General features: G+C 36.6%; 1 protein-coding gene across 3 annotated transcripts in view; it reads right to left on the bottom strand.

The window, feature by feature from the left end:
• LOC122098975 (interleukin 1 receptor accessory protein) overlaps positions 1-12,465 on the bottom strand; it is a 131,896-nt gene that overhangs the window by 43,118 nt on the left and 76,313 nt on the right. For all 3 annotated transcript variants that reach the window (XR_006145833.1, XM_042669546.1, XM_042669547.1), the window contains exons 3-4: positions 8,252-8,537; positions 5,519-5,705 (exon numbers count right to left, since the gene is read on the bottom strand). Coding sequence is in view for 2 of the 3 variants with exons in the window: in XM_042669546.1 (XP_042525480.1) it covers positions 5,519-5,705; positions 8,252-8,537 (473 nt within the window). In the remaining variant the exon portion in view is untranslated. The remainder of the gene's footprint in view (positions 1-5,518; positions 5,706-8,251; positions 8,538-12,465) is intronic.

The following is a 12,465-nucleotide window of genomic DNA, read 5'->3' on the forward strand; positions in this document are numbered from 1 at the left end:
ACCTAGGGTTTGTATTAAAGGCTTGGGTACCAGCTGATGAGAGAGTTTTAGAGGTTATGCACTCATGAAGGCCTATAACTGCATGGATGGCTTAACCCATTAGTGAATTTATGGTGGAAAAGACTATTTGAGGTTACTTGGGGGCATGTATTGGGAAAGCCCATTATCCCTGGAGCCTTCTTGTCTGTATCTGCTTCCATGCTGCAATGAAGTGAGCAGCTCTCCTCCACCATGTCCTCCTACATGATGTTTCTGCCTCATCACAAGGCTCAAACCAAAGGAGTCTGTGGTTCATGCACTGAAATTCCTGAACTGGGAATCAAAATACATCTTCCCCTCTTTAAGTTGTGTGCCTCTGGATTTTGTTGAAGCAACAAAAAAGCAAACATCTTTCTTAAGTAGAAGTGAAGAAAATAAAAGAACCTACTTCATAAAGGCATTGAGAGAACAAAAGGGAAATAAAACTTTACAGTTCTATACCTTAGCAGCTACGATGGTTTATTTCTGCAGCCTCCATTTCTAATCTATTAAGAACAGTGACACAGACCTGGCAGAGTTGTGAGAAGTGTTGTATCCATTAACATATAAACTAACTAGACTGCTGCTTTGTACTCCTACTATATAAGAACACATTAGTACTGAATCTACTTCTTTCTTTTAATTCAGCCACTTTAAAAGTTCAAGGAGAGGAAATCAAATAAACTAAAACTGATTATATTTGTGTGTTCTGGTACTGGAGGGAGCCTCAGCATTGTCCCTAGGCTTTTTCCCTCAAGGCTGGTGATCTACTGCTTAAACTACACCTTCAATTCTGGCTTTTTGCCCCTTAATGAGAGTCTTAGGGAGTTTTCTGCCTGGGATGGCTTCAAAAACCATGAGGTATCAGCCCCAATAGTAGTTTTACAGCAGTGACACTTTTTCTTCCCTGTATTTTATGCTTCCAATGAACTCATGAATAGACTGTCTAAAGTGTGACCTTGGGTGGCTTGTCTTCTCACTTCCGTTTCCTTCACAGCTCCAACTATTACATAGATACATCTAATCTTGTCTCTCTGGCTTTGAGTTTTCTCCTACATTTCAAGCACATATGATACGCATCCACTATCTGCTAGTCACTGCCACCTGCCACCTAAGTGTCCCACAGATATCTCTAACTTAATATGACATTCGCCAAATGCACTGCTTGCTACTCAGCTTCCTTTCCATCATTTCATGGCTTGGTTAATAGTGCTGCCACTCATTCAGACAGGAGGAAGAAAAGACCTGGGAAATCACTGGAAATGGCATACTTGGCCCTCACACAATAGTCTCATAGATCACATGATATTCCTTTCACTAAACCCAGCAGCAAATCCTCTCTGTCATGAAGCTCTACTTTTTGATAAAAATAGAATTTCTCCTTATAAACCCGTCTCTGCTCAATGGTGTATTTCTTTTGAGATTTTGCAGGGTGGGACATAGATTTAGTTCTTTGTAATGTACCCCTCACCCAAAGGTGATGTTCAGCTAGTATGTTCAGTACATCCATGAATGAATGACTACAAAAACTACAGTGAAAATTTCCACTAAAACCAGCATAGATAAATAGCTATGGGAATATCTGGGGGGAAAATGATGTCTGGCTGGAGGAAACAAGGAACAATTCATGAAGGGTAAAGGATCTGATCTGTTCTAAAGGAAGAAAAGGACATTCTCAGGAGAGGAAATACATGAATAACATGGAAAGTAGAAAATGGTTGTAAATAGGCATATGACTGAAAAATAGTTAAATTTAGTGTTCTGTGACCTTGATTCCAAGAGGAATAAACATACTTTTTTTTTTTTAGGTCTGGTTGTGGGGCCTGAACTCTGGGCCTGGGCGTTGTCCCTCAGTTCTTCAGCTCAAGGCTAGCGCTCTATCACTTGAGCCACAGCGCCACTTCCAGCTTTTTTCTTTTTGCTTATGTGGTGCTGAGGAATTGAACCCAGGACCTCAGGCATGCAAGGCAAGCGCTCTACCGCTGAGCCACCTTCCCAGCCCCTAAACACACTTTTTGAACATGAAGATGTATCATACTTATGGCTATAAATAGTTAATGTTATCTTCATTATGTTTTAGTATAATTACCTTGGAAAGTTTAAATAATGGGCTCCTGTACTCTCATTAGCAGTCGCAAGTATCAATTCAGCCCATATATTACTTCTATCTTCAATCATTGGATCCTGAGCCTATTCTTAGGAAAATCACAACTATCATAAAAATTTATTCCTTTTTTTCTCCTGTCAGTCATGGGGCTTGAACTCAGGGTGTCAGTGCTGTCAATGAGATCTTTTGCTCAAAGCTAGTGCTCTACCACTTTCCCCAGCTCCATTTCTGGTTTTTGAGTGGTTAAATGGAGATGAGTTTCACGGGGACTTTTCTACACAGGCTGGCTTCGAAGTGCTCAGATTCAGTCCCCCGCCCCCAGCAACTAAGATTATGGATGTGAGCCACCGGCACCCAGCACCATAACATTTCTTTAGCAAATATTTCTGTGTGTATCTATAAATTGTAACACAGCCTCTGCAACTCTAAGTATAGTGTCATAATCATGTTTATAAGTAGCAATTCATGGATATCATTAGCCTTCCCCGGGTCAGATTCCATGAGGTTCTCTTATAATTTGTTTTATTGCTTATTCGAATGAAACAGGTTTCAGCTAAGGTTCATATATTGTAATTGTTTATAACTAAATATATATATATATATATATATATATATATATACACTTAACTCATATTCTTTCCTGCCCTTAGTCACTTTATTATAAAATGAAATATTTACTAAAGTACTAAACATGTATGTTTGAGTTAATGGGTTATGTGAAAGCAAGCATAATTGTTAGTCCCAGTAAGGTCTACGAAGAGGACTTATGGACCAATTTTGGAAACTTTCCATGTATCCTGTGTCAATCACACCTCCTTCTCAATCACACCCAAAGAAGTAATTGCCTATACCTCTGGAGTAAAATCACTTCGTTTCCATTTATAATGGTGTCATGTGTGTGCACAGCCTTAGATGAACACTTTTATCCACTTTCAAAATGTCTTTGCTGCTTTTAACTTGTACATTCTCACTCCCTGCCTTTCTTTTACTTACTGGCAGAGGAGTTCAGCACATCTGGTCTGTACAGTTTCACAGTCTGGATTTGCTGACTGCAACTATTGGTGTGGTTCAATATAGTCATGTTCTCTCATATTTGGCAGATAGCAGCACTATAAAAAGGCTGGAGCAGACTCCATTTTAATTCATTTGGCAAGGTTATAGATATCACTGTGTTCTTTCATCAGAAGATACATCTCTGATGGTTTATCACTTATGATGTTAGCCGTAATCGATGCATACTGCTTAGATATATTAGTCAACTGGGGCTTTCAGAGTGGCATTCCAAATCTATCATTCTTCCTTCATTTATTAATAGGAATACTTGTATAAAAATATATTTCTTGGCACTATTTCATTAATCAATAGCATGATTCTTCTAGGAAAAAACTAATTCCCTTTACTAATTTTCCATATATTAAATTGATTTCCTGACAGCACTCAAAAAATTACTGTTTAAGTACTTATGAAATAGCATTATGAACTTATGAATTTAAACTTATATCATTTGATTGAAACCACTACAAATAATATACCTACTGTATTCAAACTGTTCATCTTTGGTCAATAGAAGACTTTTTAGATTTATTCTTGAGATTCATCTCTAACAATTCAGATGCAAATTTTAAAAATTCAACTGTTTGTGAAACTATCTGTTTTCCCCTTGTGAAACTATCTGTTTTCCCCTTGAATACTTTTGCTTCATGTATTTTGAAGCCCTGTTATAAGACACATATACTTTTAGTACTTGTATGTTTTCCTGATGAAATAATCTTCTTCTTATTATGAAATATTCCCTTTAGCTCTGATAATACTCATTGTCATAAACCCTCTTCTTTTGATATTTGTATGACTACTCTTTTCTTCTTACTTCATGAATTAATTTTTATTCTTAAAATTTTTCTTCACTTCCTATTTACTTTAAATATCAGGTACTATGTTCTCATTTGCTTCTCTGCTCCTTTTCATTTTGCTCCATTTCTGAAATAACTTATTCTCTGCACTTCAGTGAATTAAATAATTTCTAGACTTTTCAATTTCCATTCATTTATGGTATTATTTCCCACATTTATGGTATTTAACGCTTCTTAGCTCACTTTTGAAATAGTAATATAGCAATATAGGTAATAGGTAAAAAAAAAATAGGTAAATATCCTTTGGAAATTTATTTTCTACAAAGATGTTGTACATTTTTATTGTTTGCTTTGACCCTGTATTTTATGTAATATTGAACAGAATTTTATCTTGATTCATTAATAGCTCAGTTTTATGTGGAACTATATTTGTCTGGACTATAGAATATGGCATGATTTTCTAACTTAATAGAGAATAATCTTCAAAACCATGATGGCTTAGTCTTAAAAACAATCTTTTAAGTTTGTCTCACTTCTTATATTTTTATTAGTCCCTTATCTTTCCTCCTACCATATTGTGCTGATCCAATTTAAGTTGATTGCTTGCAATTCTGGTGATTGGATTCAGGTAATTGGACATGCTTTCCTAGGATCCTTCTACTCTCAGCAGTTTTTCCACAGTGTGACTTGTCATTTTTTTACTTGGAAGGTGCTACACCTGCTCCCAACACTTCACCATTTCTTACTAAAGGTCTCTGACACCCAGTTTTTCAGAGAGTACACTTCCCAATTTCATCTAGTGCTCTTATACTGGCCTATCATCATTTCCTGTGAGTTCTTGTTGATTCTTTTGGTGTGTCCTTCTTTCAATGCAATAGTTCCTTCTTCTCCCTTCCAGTCAAGTGTCAATTCCATATAGATCTGATATTGATAGTTTATGTCACTTGCTTGAAAATTGTTCTTATGGAGAACTTGTCTCTAGCTGTGTTGTAAATAATCCTTGTGTTTCTGGCTTTGACGTCTGGGGAGACTTGAAGTCATTCAAAAGCTATGCTGCTGCCCCAAGTATCACCTTCCCAACACTCTTGGGTTTTTTTGATTAAACACTTTCCAAATCTCTCAGATGTGGAAGAGACCACAGATGGAAGTTGCCCGCAAATGAGGGCAAACTAGAAAACACACATAAATAATAAATTACAGTACTGACTAATGAAGGAGTTGAGATTCACCGGATGAATCATCCGCTTCCGACTTTGCTAAGCAGTGCTGAGTGGAAACTGGAAAACATTGCACAGAACATGTTCCAGGGGAAGTTGACAGAAATACATCTATTCTGATATTCCAGTGAGCATAACTTAAATAGTGGACTGAAGCAAAGCAACCCATAGACCTCTTCCTTTTAAAACACTACACAATCAGGAAGTGTGGTAAGATCGGTACGGAGTCACTAAAGAAGAAAGCAGGAACTATGAGGAGTAAAAAAAAAATTCTCAGCAAATAAATAATTGTTTTTTAAAAATGAAATGTGCTCTAATTTTCTTACCTTATACCAAGTGAAGGCTGGCTTGACACTGGGAGGAAAATATCCATCGACATTTGGACAAGAAATCTTCTGAATGCCGTTTTCTAGATAGAGCCGCTGTATTGGGAGTTTCATGGGGGACTTGTAACAACTGTCTTTCTGAACAACTTCCAGGGGAAATGCAACCTTGCTGCAATATGTGGTATTCCTGAATAGAGAAATATGCAATGACCAGGCAGTGTCATCGGCATTCAGTTTAACAAGGCAAAGTTGTACAAAGGAATTGCCACTTAACAAAACAGTTCATAAATGTGATCTATCTTGATCAATATCACCCCTTTCAACATTCAAGCATCCATCCTCCATCTTCCCCTTCCCTGCCTCTTCTTAATTTTGTTGGATATACATTGGATTCTTATCTGTACTTCCCCTGTATAAAGTAAATGATTTACCTATTGAGACATTCCGTATACCAACTGGCAAGGAAGAATGAAGAAGAAAACACAATCATCTACTATTAATGGACTAAAATATTTATCTATGGCACTAAATGTATGTATATGTGTGTGTTTATTTTAAGTTGTCACTTAGCACAATCTCAGTGATAGTGATGGTAAGGCAATGGTAAGGCCGATGTATTTAAGCAAAACTGATCATGCTAAACATACCTTTCAAAAAGAAATGTTTCTGGAGTCGGCACTGGTGGCTCACATGTGTTACCCTAGCTACTATGAGGCTGAGATCTGAGGATTGAGATTCAAAGCCAGCTCCAGCAGCCAAATCCAAGAATCTCTTATCACTAGCAAAAAGCTGGAAATAGAAGTATGATTCAAGTGATGGCGCACCAGTCTTGAGAGAAATAGCCAACAGAGAGTGTGAGCCTATTAAGTCCAAGTCCCACTACTGGCAAAAAGAAAAAAGTTCCTAGGACAATTTTTAAAGCTTTAGCCTAGTAATATTTTGTTTGAAAACTTTTCTCCACAGATCAAAATATATAAAAAAGGAAAAATATAGCATGTTACTAAAAGATGTCTATCCATTACCCTTTCAGTCAGTAAAATATTGAAATCAGTAGAAAACTCAGAGAAGAAGGTTAAAAAGAAAAGTATAGTACAGTATTCAAATCTGAGAGAAACACTTCAGCTAGAGTTCTTTCTAATGTAAAGAGTTTTAATTTAAACTAAGTTCTATTAGGACCTAATAATGGAGCATGAATATTCCTGTCTTTTTGGGGTCCCCAGATTAGCCTAGCTAGATTCTCCTCCAAAAAACTGAGGATATCTGTTCAAGGCCTCAGAAGGGCCTTTTGAAAACATAAGGACCATTTTTTCTCTGTGCTAATAAAGCAAAACATTTATGTAAGAATTAATGTAAATTATAAACTATATTAATTATAACATAAATATAATCATTTATCAAAACAGAAGTTGGACTCTGGTGGCTCATGCTTATAATTCTAGCTATTCAAGAAGCTAAGATCTCAGGAGTCTGGTTCAAATACAGCTTGAACAGGAGAATTTGTGTCTTTTAAAGATGTAATTAAGGTAAATAAGAAATTTTATAATGTATAGAGGAAGAAAGAAATTAAAACACAGACACAAAGACCTGGAAAACCTTACAGAAGTGAAAAGATGACGCCATATGAAGCCAAGGAAAGAGCTGCTAGGAAAGCTATTTTACAGACTCTGATTTTAGACTTCTGGAGGCCAGAAATCTAAGAAATTAAATTTTTTAAATGTCTTTTAGATGTACTTTGCACAGCTCTTAGAAATCAATATACCTATTAAGTAATAGGGAATTCTGTTAAAAGAAAAAATCCAGATAAGAGTTTAGAAGACAAAATACAGTGTGGTAGCTAATGAGCAACCATGAGTAAAACATAAGCAAGAAAAAAGAAAACAAAACAAAAAAAACACACAACAGTTTTTAGCACAGTGCTGATGGCTCACATCTTAAATCTTAGTTAGAAGGCTAATATCTGAAGATAGTGGTTTGAAACAAGCTGGGGGAGGAAAGTCCATGAGACAGTTCTAAATGACACACACACACATACACACACACACGTGTGCACAAAATAAATCAGAAATGGAACCATGCATGATTCAAGTGGTGGAGTTAGCCTTAATCAAGAAAGTTCCCATTCCCTGCGTTCAAGCCCTAAGACCAAAAGAAAGAAAAATAAAAACCCAAACACCTTAGTTTTAAAAATGATTTGAAGAATCCATGTTGCAATCATGGTCGACTGCTTTAGATTATATTCTTAGATTCCTAAGGCTATGGTGTTCACTTGCTTCTTGGGATAATTTTGGTAGAGTTGTTTTGAAGCACAGTCTTAAATATATCAATGCCTCCAAAGAGTTGATCTTATGCCAATCATTCCAAGAGATGCCAAGAAAAACAGAGTGGACTCTACTCTCTTCCCTGTTTATTTATTGCAGAAATGGATGCCTCTAGTTAAGATATTTAGGTAAGCATGCCCCAGTGTTATAGGAAGAGGACAAATAAACACAGAACATACTTGAGGCGAACTTGTATGTGTCAGCATCTGAAAAGAGACCACCATGTTGGATTCTGCCCAGGGTATATTTTCTACCTCTGCATGTCTTCCTTCACCTCCTCTACTAAACCACTAAGGAGAGATAGAATCCTACCTAAAAGTTTCCTTCCCTTACACAACTTGTTGGCGCATTCATTATGTGCATGAAAGTCTAGGAACCAAAGTGGCAAAACCATCATCATGGAGAGACAAGCTACCTTAGCATGCAGGTATAGTTGCCAGTGTCGTTGAGAAGTGTGGGCCGGAACCAGAGCACGTCTTTCTCCTTACTGATGCGGTTCTCAGGGAGGCGGAAGTTAATGGGTTCCTCCAAATCTCGGTCTTGTCTAGTCCAATACCAGATCAGAGTAAGCCCAGCAGAGTGGGCAGTGCTGTAGTTAAACTTCAAGAAGTGTTCAAAGAGGGGGCACTTAATGCGAGCGGGCTCATCTTCAAATACTTGGATTTGCCTCATGGTGTCTAGTCCCCAGTCATCGCAGCGTTCTGGAATAAACAGAATGAGAAAAAGGGCAAATGAGTTGTTTTACCATATCAAGGTCCCTGGAGAACACATTCCCTTTGCCCCCTAGGACGCCCAGTATTTCCAGGAATCTCCTTCTCTAGTCCTCTTCAATAAACCTCGTGTTCTAAATGCCCATGGTAAGTGACCACAACGTGAATAAGCTACTTCCTTCAATTTCTTCATTAACTTTTGAGCATCTCCTGATGTGGTAGATTGATCTTGAGGATTTTCTGTCAGGAATGGAGGAAAATGTCACCCCAAACAGAAACGGTGTGCTTTTTTACTTCCTGGAGAAGGAGTTTAAGAGGAAAGTGTAATTGAAAAGACAACACACCATTTAGAATGGCGTTCTCCCCAGGTCTGCTTCTTTGGGGCCAGACCTGTACTATCCCATAGAAATGTAATGCAATCATAAATATCATTTTAGATTCCCAGTTGCTACATTAAAGAATTTTGAAAAGGTATATAAAAGTATATTGGTATTATACTGTGTTAAAATATCCTCCCAAGATTAATGATTTTTTGCTCCCAAGATGAATGACTTTTTGCATTCTCTTTTGTAGTAAGTCTTTAGAATTTATTTATCTTTACAGTCTCAATCTGAGTTAGCCATATGTGTCTATGGGAGGTACCTTCTTATAATCTCAGCTACTACAGAAGCAAAGATTGGGAGGAGAGTGGTTTTAGGCTAGCCTAGGCAAAAAAATTTAGTGATACTCCATCTCAACAAAAAAGCCATATGGATGAGTTTTACTGTGACCACATAATCAATGTTTTCAATTTTCTAGGTAGTTATTATATAAAAAATATAAATTTTAATTTGAGTAATGTTTTGGTAATCCAGATGAGCTGGTTTATTATGAATGAGAGAAGTTAGGAATTAATGGAAAATTGATCATTTGTATGTATACACTTGGGAAATTTATTATATCCAGGAATAAAATGTGATTCAATTCATTAACTGCTTTCAGCAATATGCCAAGTTTACATATTTTAGTATCAAAAATACTGCATTGAACATTTGATAACTGTAGAATATAATGTATACACACACACACACACAACCTTCATTATTATTCTTCCCTATCCTCACCACTCTGTAGGCTGAAACCATGAGTCTTCTATTCAAGGATAATGTCTTTTCCTTTCCTTCATCTAGGCTGCCTTTGTACTTACATTGGCCACAATAAGGCAATGTTAGTACTATGTAGCAATAACCAGGACTTGAAAGGTTTTGCCTTCCTCTGGTACAGATGTGAAAACAAGCCTAGGAAAGCTACATAAAAATGAGAGCAGAGACAGTATAGTTGAGCAATCTTGCTACAGCATAACCTTCAGCTCTCTACAAATAACTAAAGATGCAAGAACAAGCCCAACCTAAAGCTACTATAAACTAAGCAACCTACTGATGCATGAGCAAAAAAACATGTATGTACAACAAATGAAATTAATTTTTTCCATGCAGTTTGTGATGGATAAGCAAGAGTTTGTAGCAGGCGACTACATGTAAAACAAGCAACTAAACTATTACATCACTTTTGATAAAAAGCAATGAATTTGAATTGAATTTGAAATTTTTCTGACTTGAAAATAGAATTGTCATCTAAGTAACTAGTACATCTCTGGAAAATTAAACAATGATTCTTAGGACTCAACAAATGATTGATCCTTGCTCTCCTCACATATGAATTAAAATCCAAAATACAGAGAGATTTAGATAGATCAAAAGGCTGTTTACATCAAAGCACATTAGTGATGTCTGTGCCATCTTAAAAAAATAAAGTATGTATCTAATTATGTGTATTATCTAAATTTTCATGAATACTACAAACTCTCTTCATTCAGAGAAGATGATAATCAGAGTTGTACCAATAAACCTAATATATTTAATATATGCAAATGATTTCATTCTTTTCTGAAGTTCTGCTGAAAAGAAAATAATTTTCCAGATGTACTCACAAGTAACAGCAAAGACAGGAAAGATGACACTGGTGCCAGCATTATGGACAAGTGGGAGCCAGTTTAGCAGGCTTAGAAAACACCAACACTAAACCAGCAGGGAAAAACTGGAGGACAATTAGGACTACAATTCAGAATGTGGAAAGGACCCAAAACTATTAGCATCAAAGCAAGGATTCCTTGGTGCTATTCAACTTAGATTTCTGGCTTCTCCCTAGGTATATTCGAAGATTTTCCTCTATGTCTGAAGTAAGGAAGGAGCATGTGACTTTCTTTAGCCATTATGATATAAACGTCACCTGTGGTGGGTGTTTTATTATCTAGACTATATTTTATCAAGTTGCCTTTTCTTCTACCTTGGCAAATATAAAAGGACAGAGATTAAGAAAGTCTTAACTCTAGTCCCTTGATATACCAAAGCAGATCTTTGTGCTTAAGTGATAAACGGGAACTGCTTGTTACCAATAGTCATACTGTATTCTAAGCAGGGAAATCCAACCATGTAGCTAAAAAGTGAATATGTGGGGACAGTGGTAAATACGGAGGACTGGATGAACGCTGTACCACCAGGTTATATTCTCTGTTTCAATCTCATGCTTCTAATACTGAACAACTTTTCCCACTCAGCTTCAAGGAAGAGAGAAGCCAGACCTGCTCCCTCTATGCACCAGAATGAAAGGATCCTCTGTGGGAAATTTGACCAGCTTAAGTAGAAGGAAGCTCTTTAAATACTTTGTACAGCTACATCATCCAAAAGAAAAGGACAACAAGCTTCACATTCATATTTAGAATTTTCAATCAGCTTCTCAATTGCTCCTTCAATAAGAACTTATAGCACTGAAAGACACATGAAAAAAAATCTGCCTACCAGAAAATATAGTATCTGATTAAATAAAATTTAAAAAAAAAAAGAAATTTGGGAAAACTGATTTTTTTTTCCAAGGGAAAGAGCATACTTGTAAAAATTCACTATAAGCCCAATGCTGGTGGCTCATGCCCATATTCCTAGCTGTAGTCCTAGCCTGTATCAATGCCTGGTCTCAGAAGCATCTTCCTCAAAATTCAGCCCTGTTTTTGCAAAACTGGATGATTATAGAGCAAAACTGCTAGACTGAAATTGCCATCCTTTGTCATCTTCAGGAGTTTGAGATCTGAGGATCAAGTTTTGAAGCCAGCCTAGGAAGTAAAGTCAGTGAGATCCTTAATCTCCAATTTACCCCCAGAAGACCAGAAGTGGTACTATGACTCAAAGTGGAAGAGTACTAGCCTTGAGCAGAAGAGCTCAGGGACAGTGCCCAGGCTCCAAGTTCAAACCCCATGACTGACAACAAATATATAAAATACATAAATAAATCCACTATAATTATTATCTTTAGAGATAAAAACAACCCATTATATTCATGAAGCAAGAACAGGTCACAATAATGAAGGAATATTCAAAAAAACAGAGAGCTGATTAAAAATAAAAACATAACTTAAAGTATAAAATCTTACTAGATAGTTTGGAAGTTATATTTTAGGATTTCTTAAAAAGGAGAGCACATTGAAAAGGAAATAGAAAACAGACCAGTCCATGAAGGCAGGAAAGCAGGCAGGTAGGCAGGCAGGCAGGAAGGAAGGAAGGAAGGAAGAAAGGAAGGAAAGAAGAAAGGAAGGAAGGAAGGAGGGAGGGAAGGAAGGAAGGAAGAAAGGAAAGAAATATATACTGCATAATAAAATTGTCACTACCAGCCCCTTTCAGTGTTAAACCATTCCAATCAGACATACATTCTTTTAGGGAAAACATTTTTGTCCTATTTTGTAATTCTGATAATTTTGCTGATAAGCATTGGTATGATGTTCCCTTTATACCAATGAATTGGTCTGATGCTCACTTCAGGTTTTTTGAATTAGAAAGTACATATTTTTAAAGAAAGAGACAGACAGGCAGGTGGTCAGCAGATGGAAGCT

The sequence above is a fragment of the Dipodomys spectabilis genome, unplaced genomic scaffold (assembly GCF_019054845.1).
Source record: "Dipodomys spectabilis isolate Male_0828 unplaced genomic scaffold, ASM1905484v1 ptg000017l, whole genome shotgun sequence".
Lineage (NCBI taxonomy): Eukaryota > Metazoa > Chordata > Mammalia > Rodentia > Heteromyidae > Dipodomys > Dipodomys spectabilis.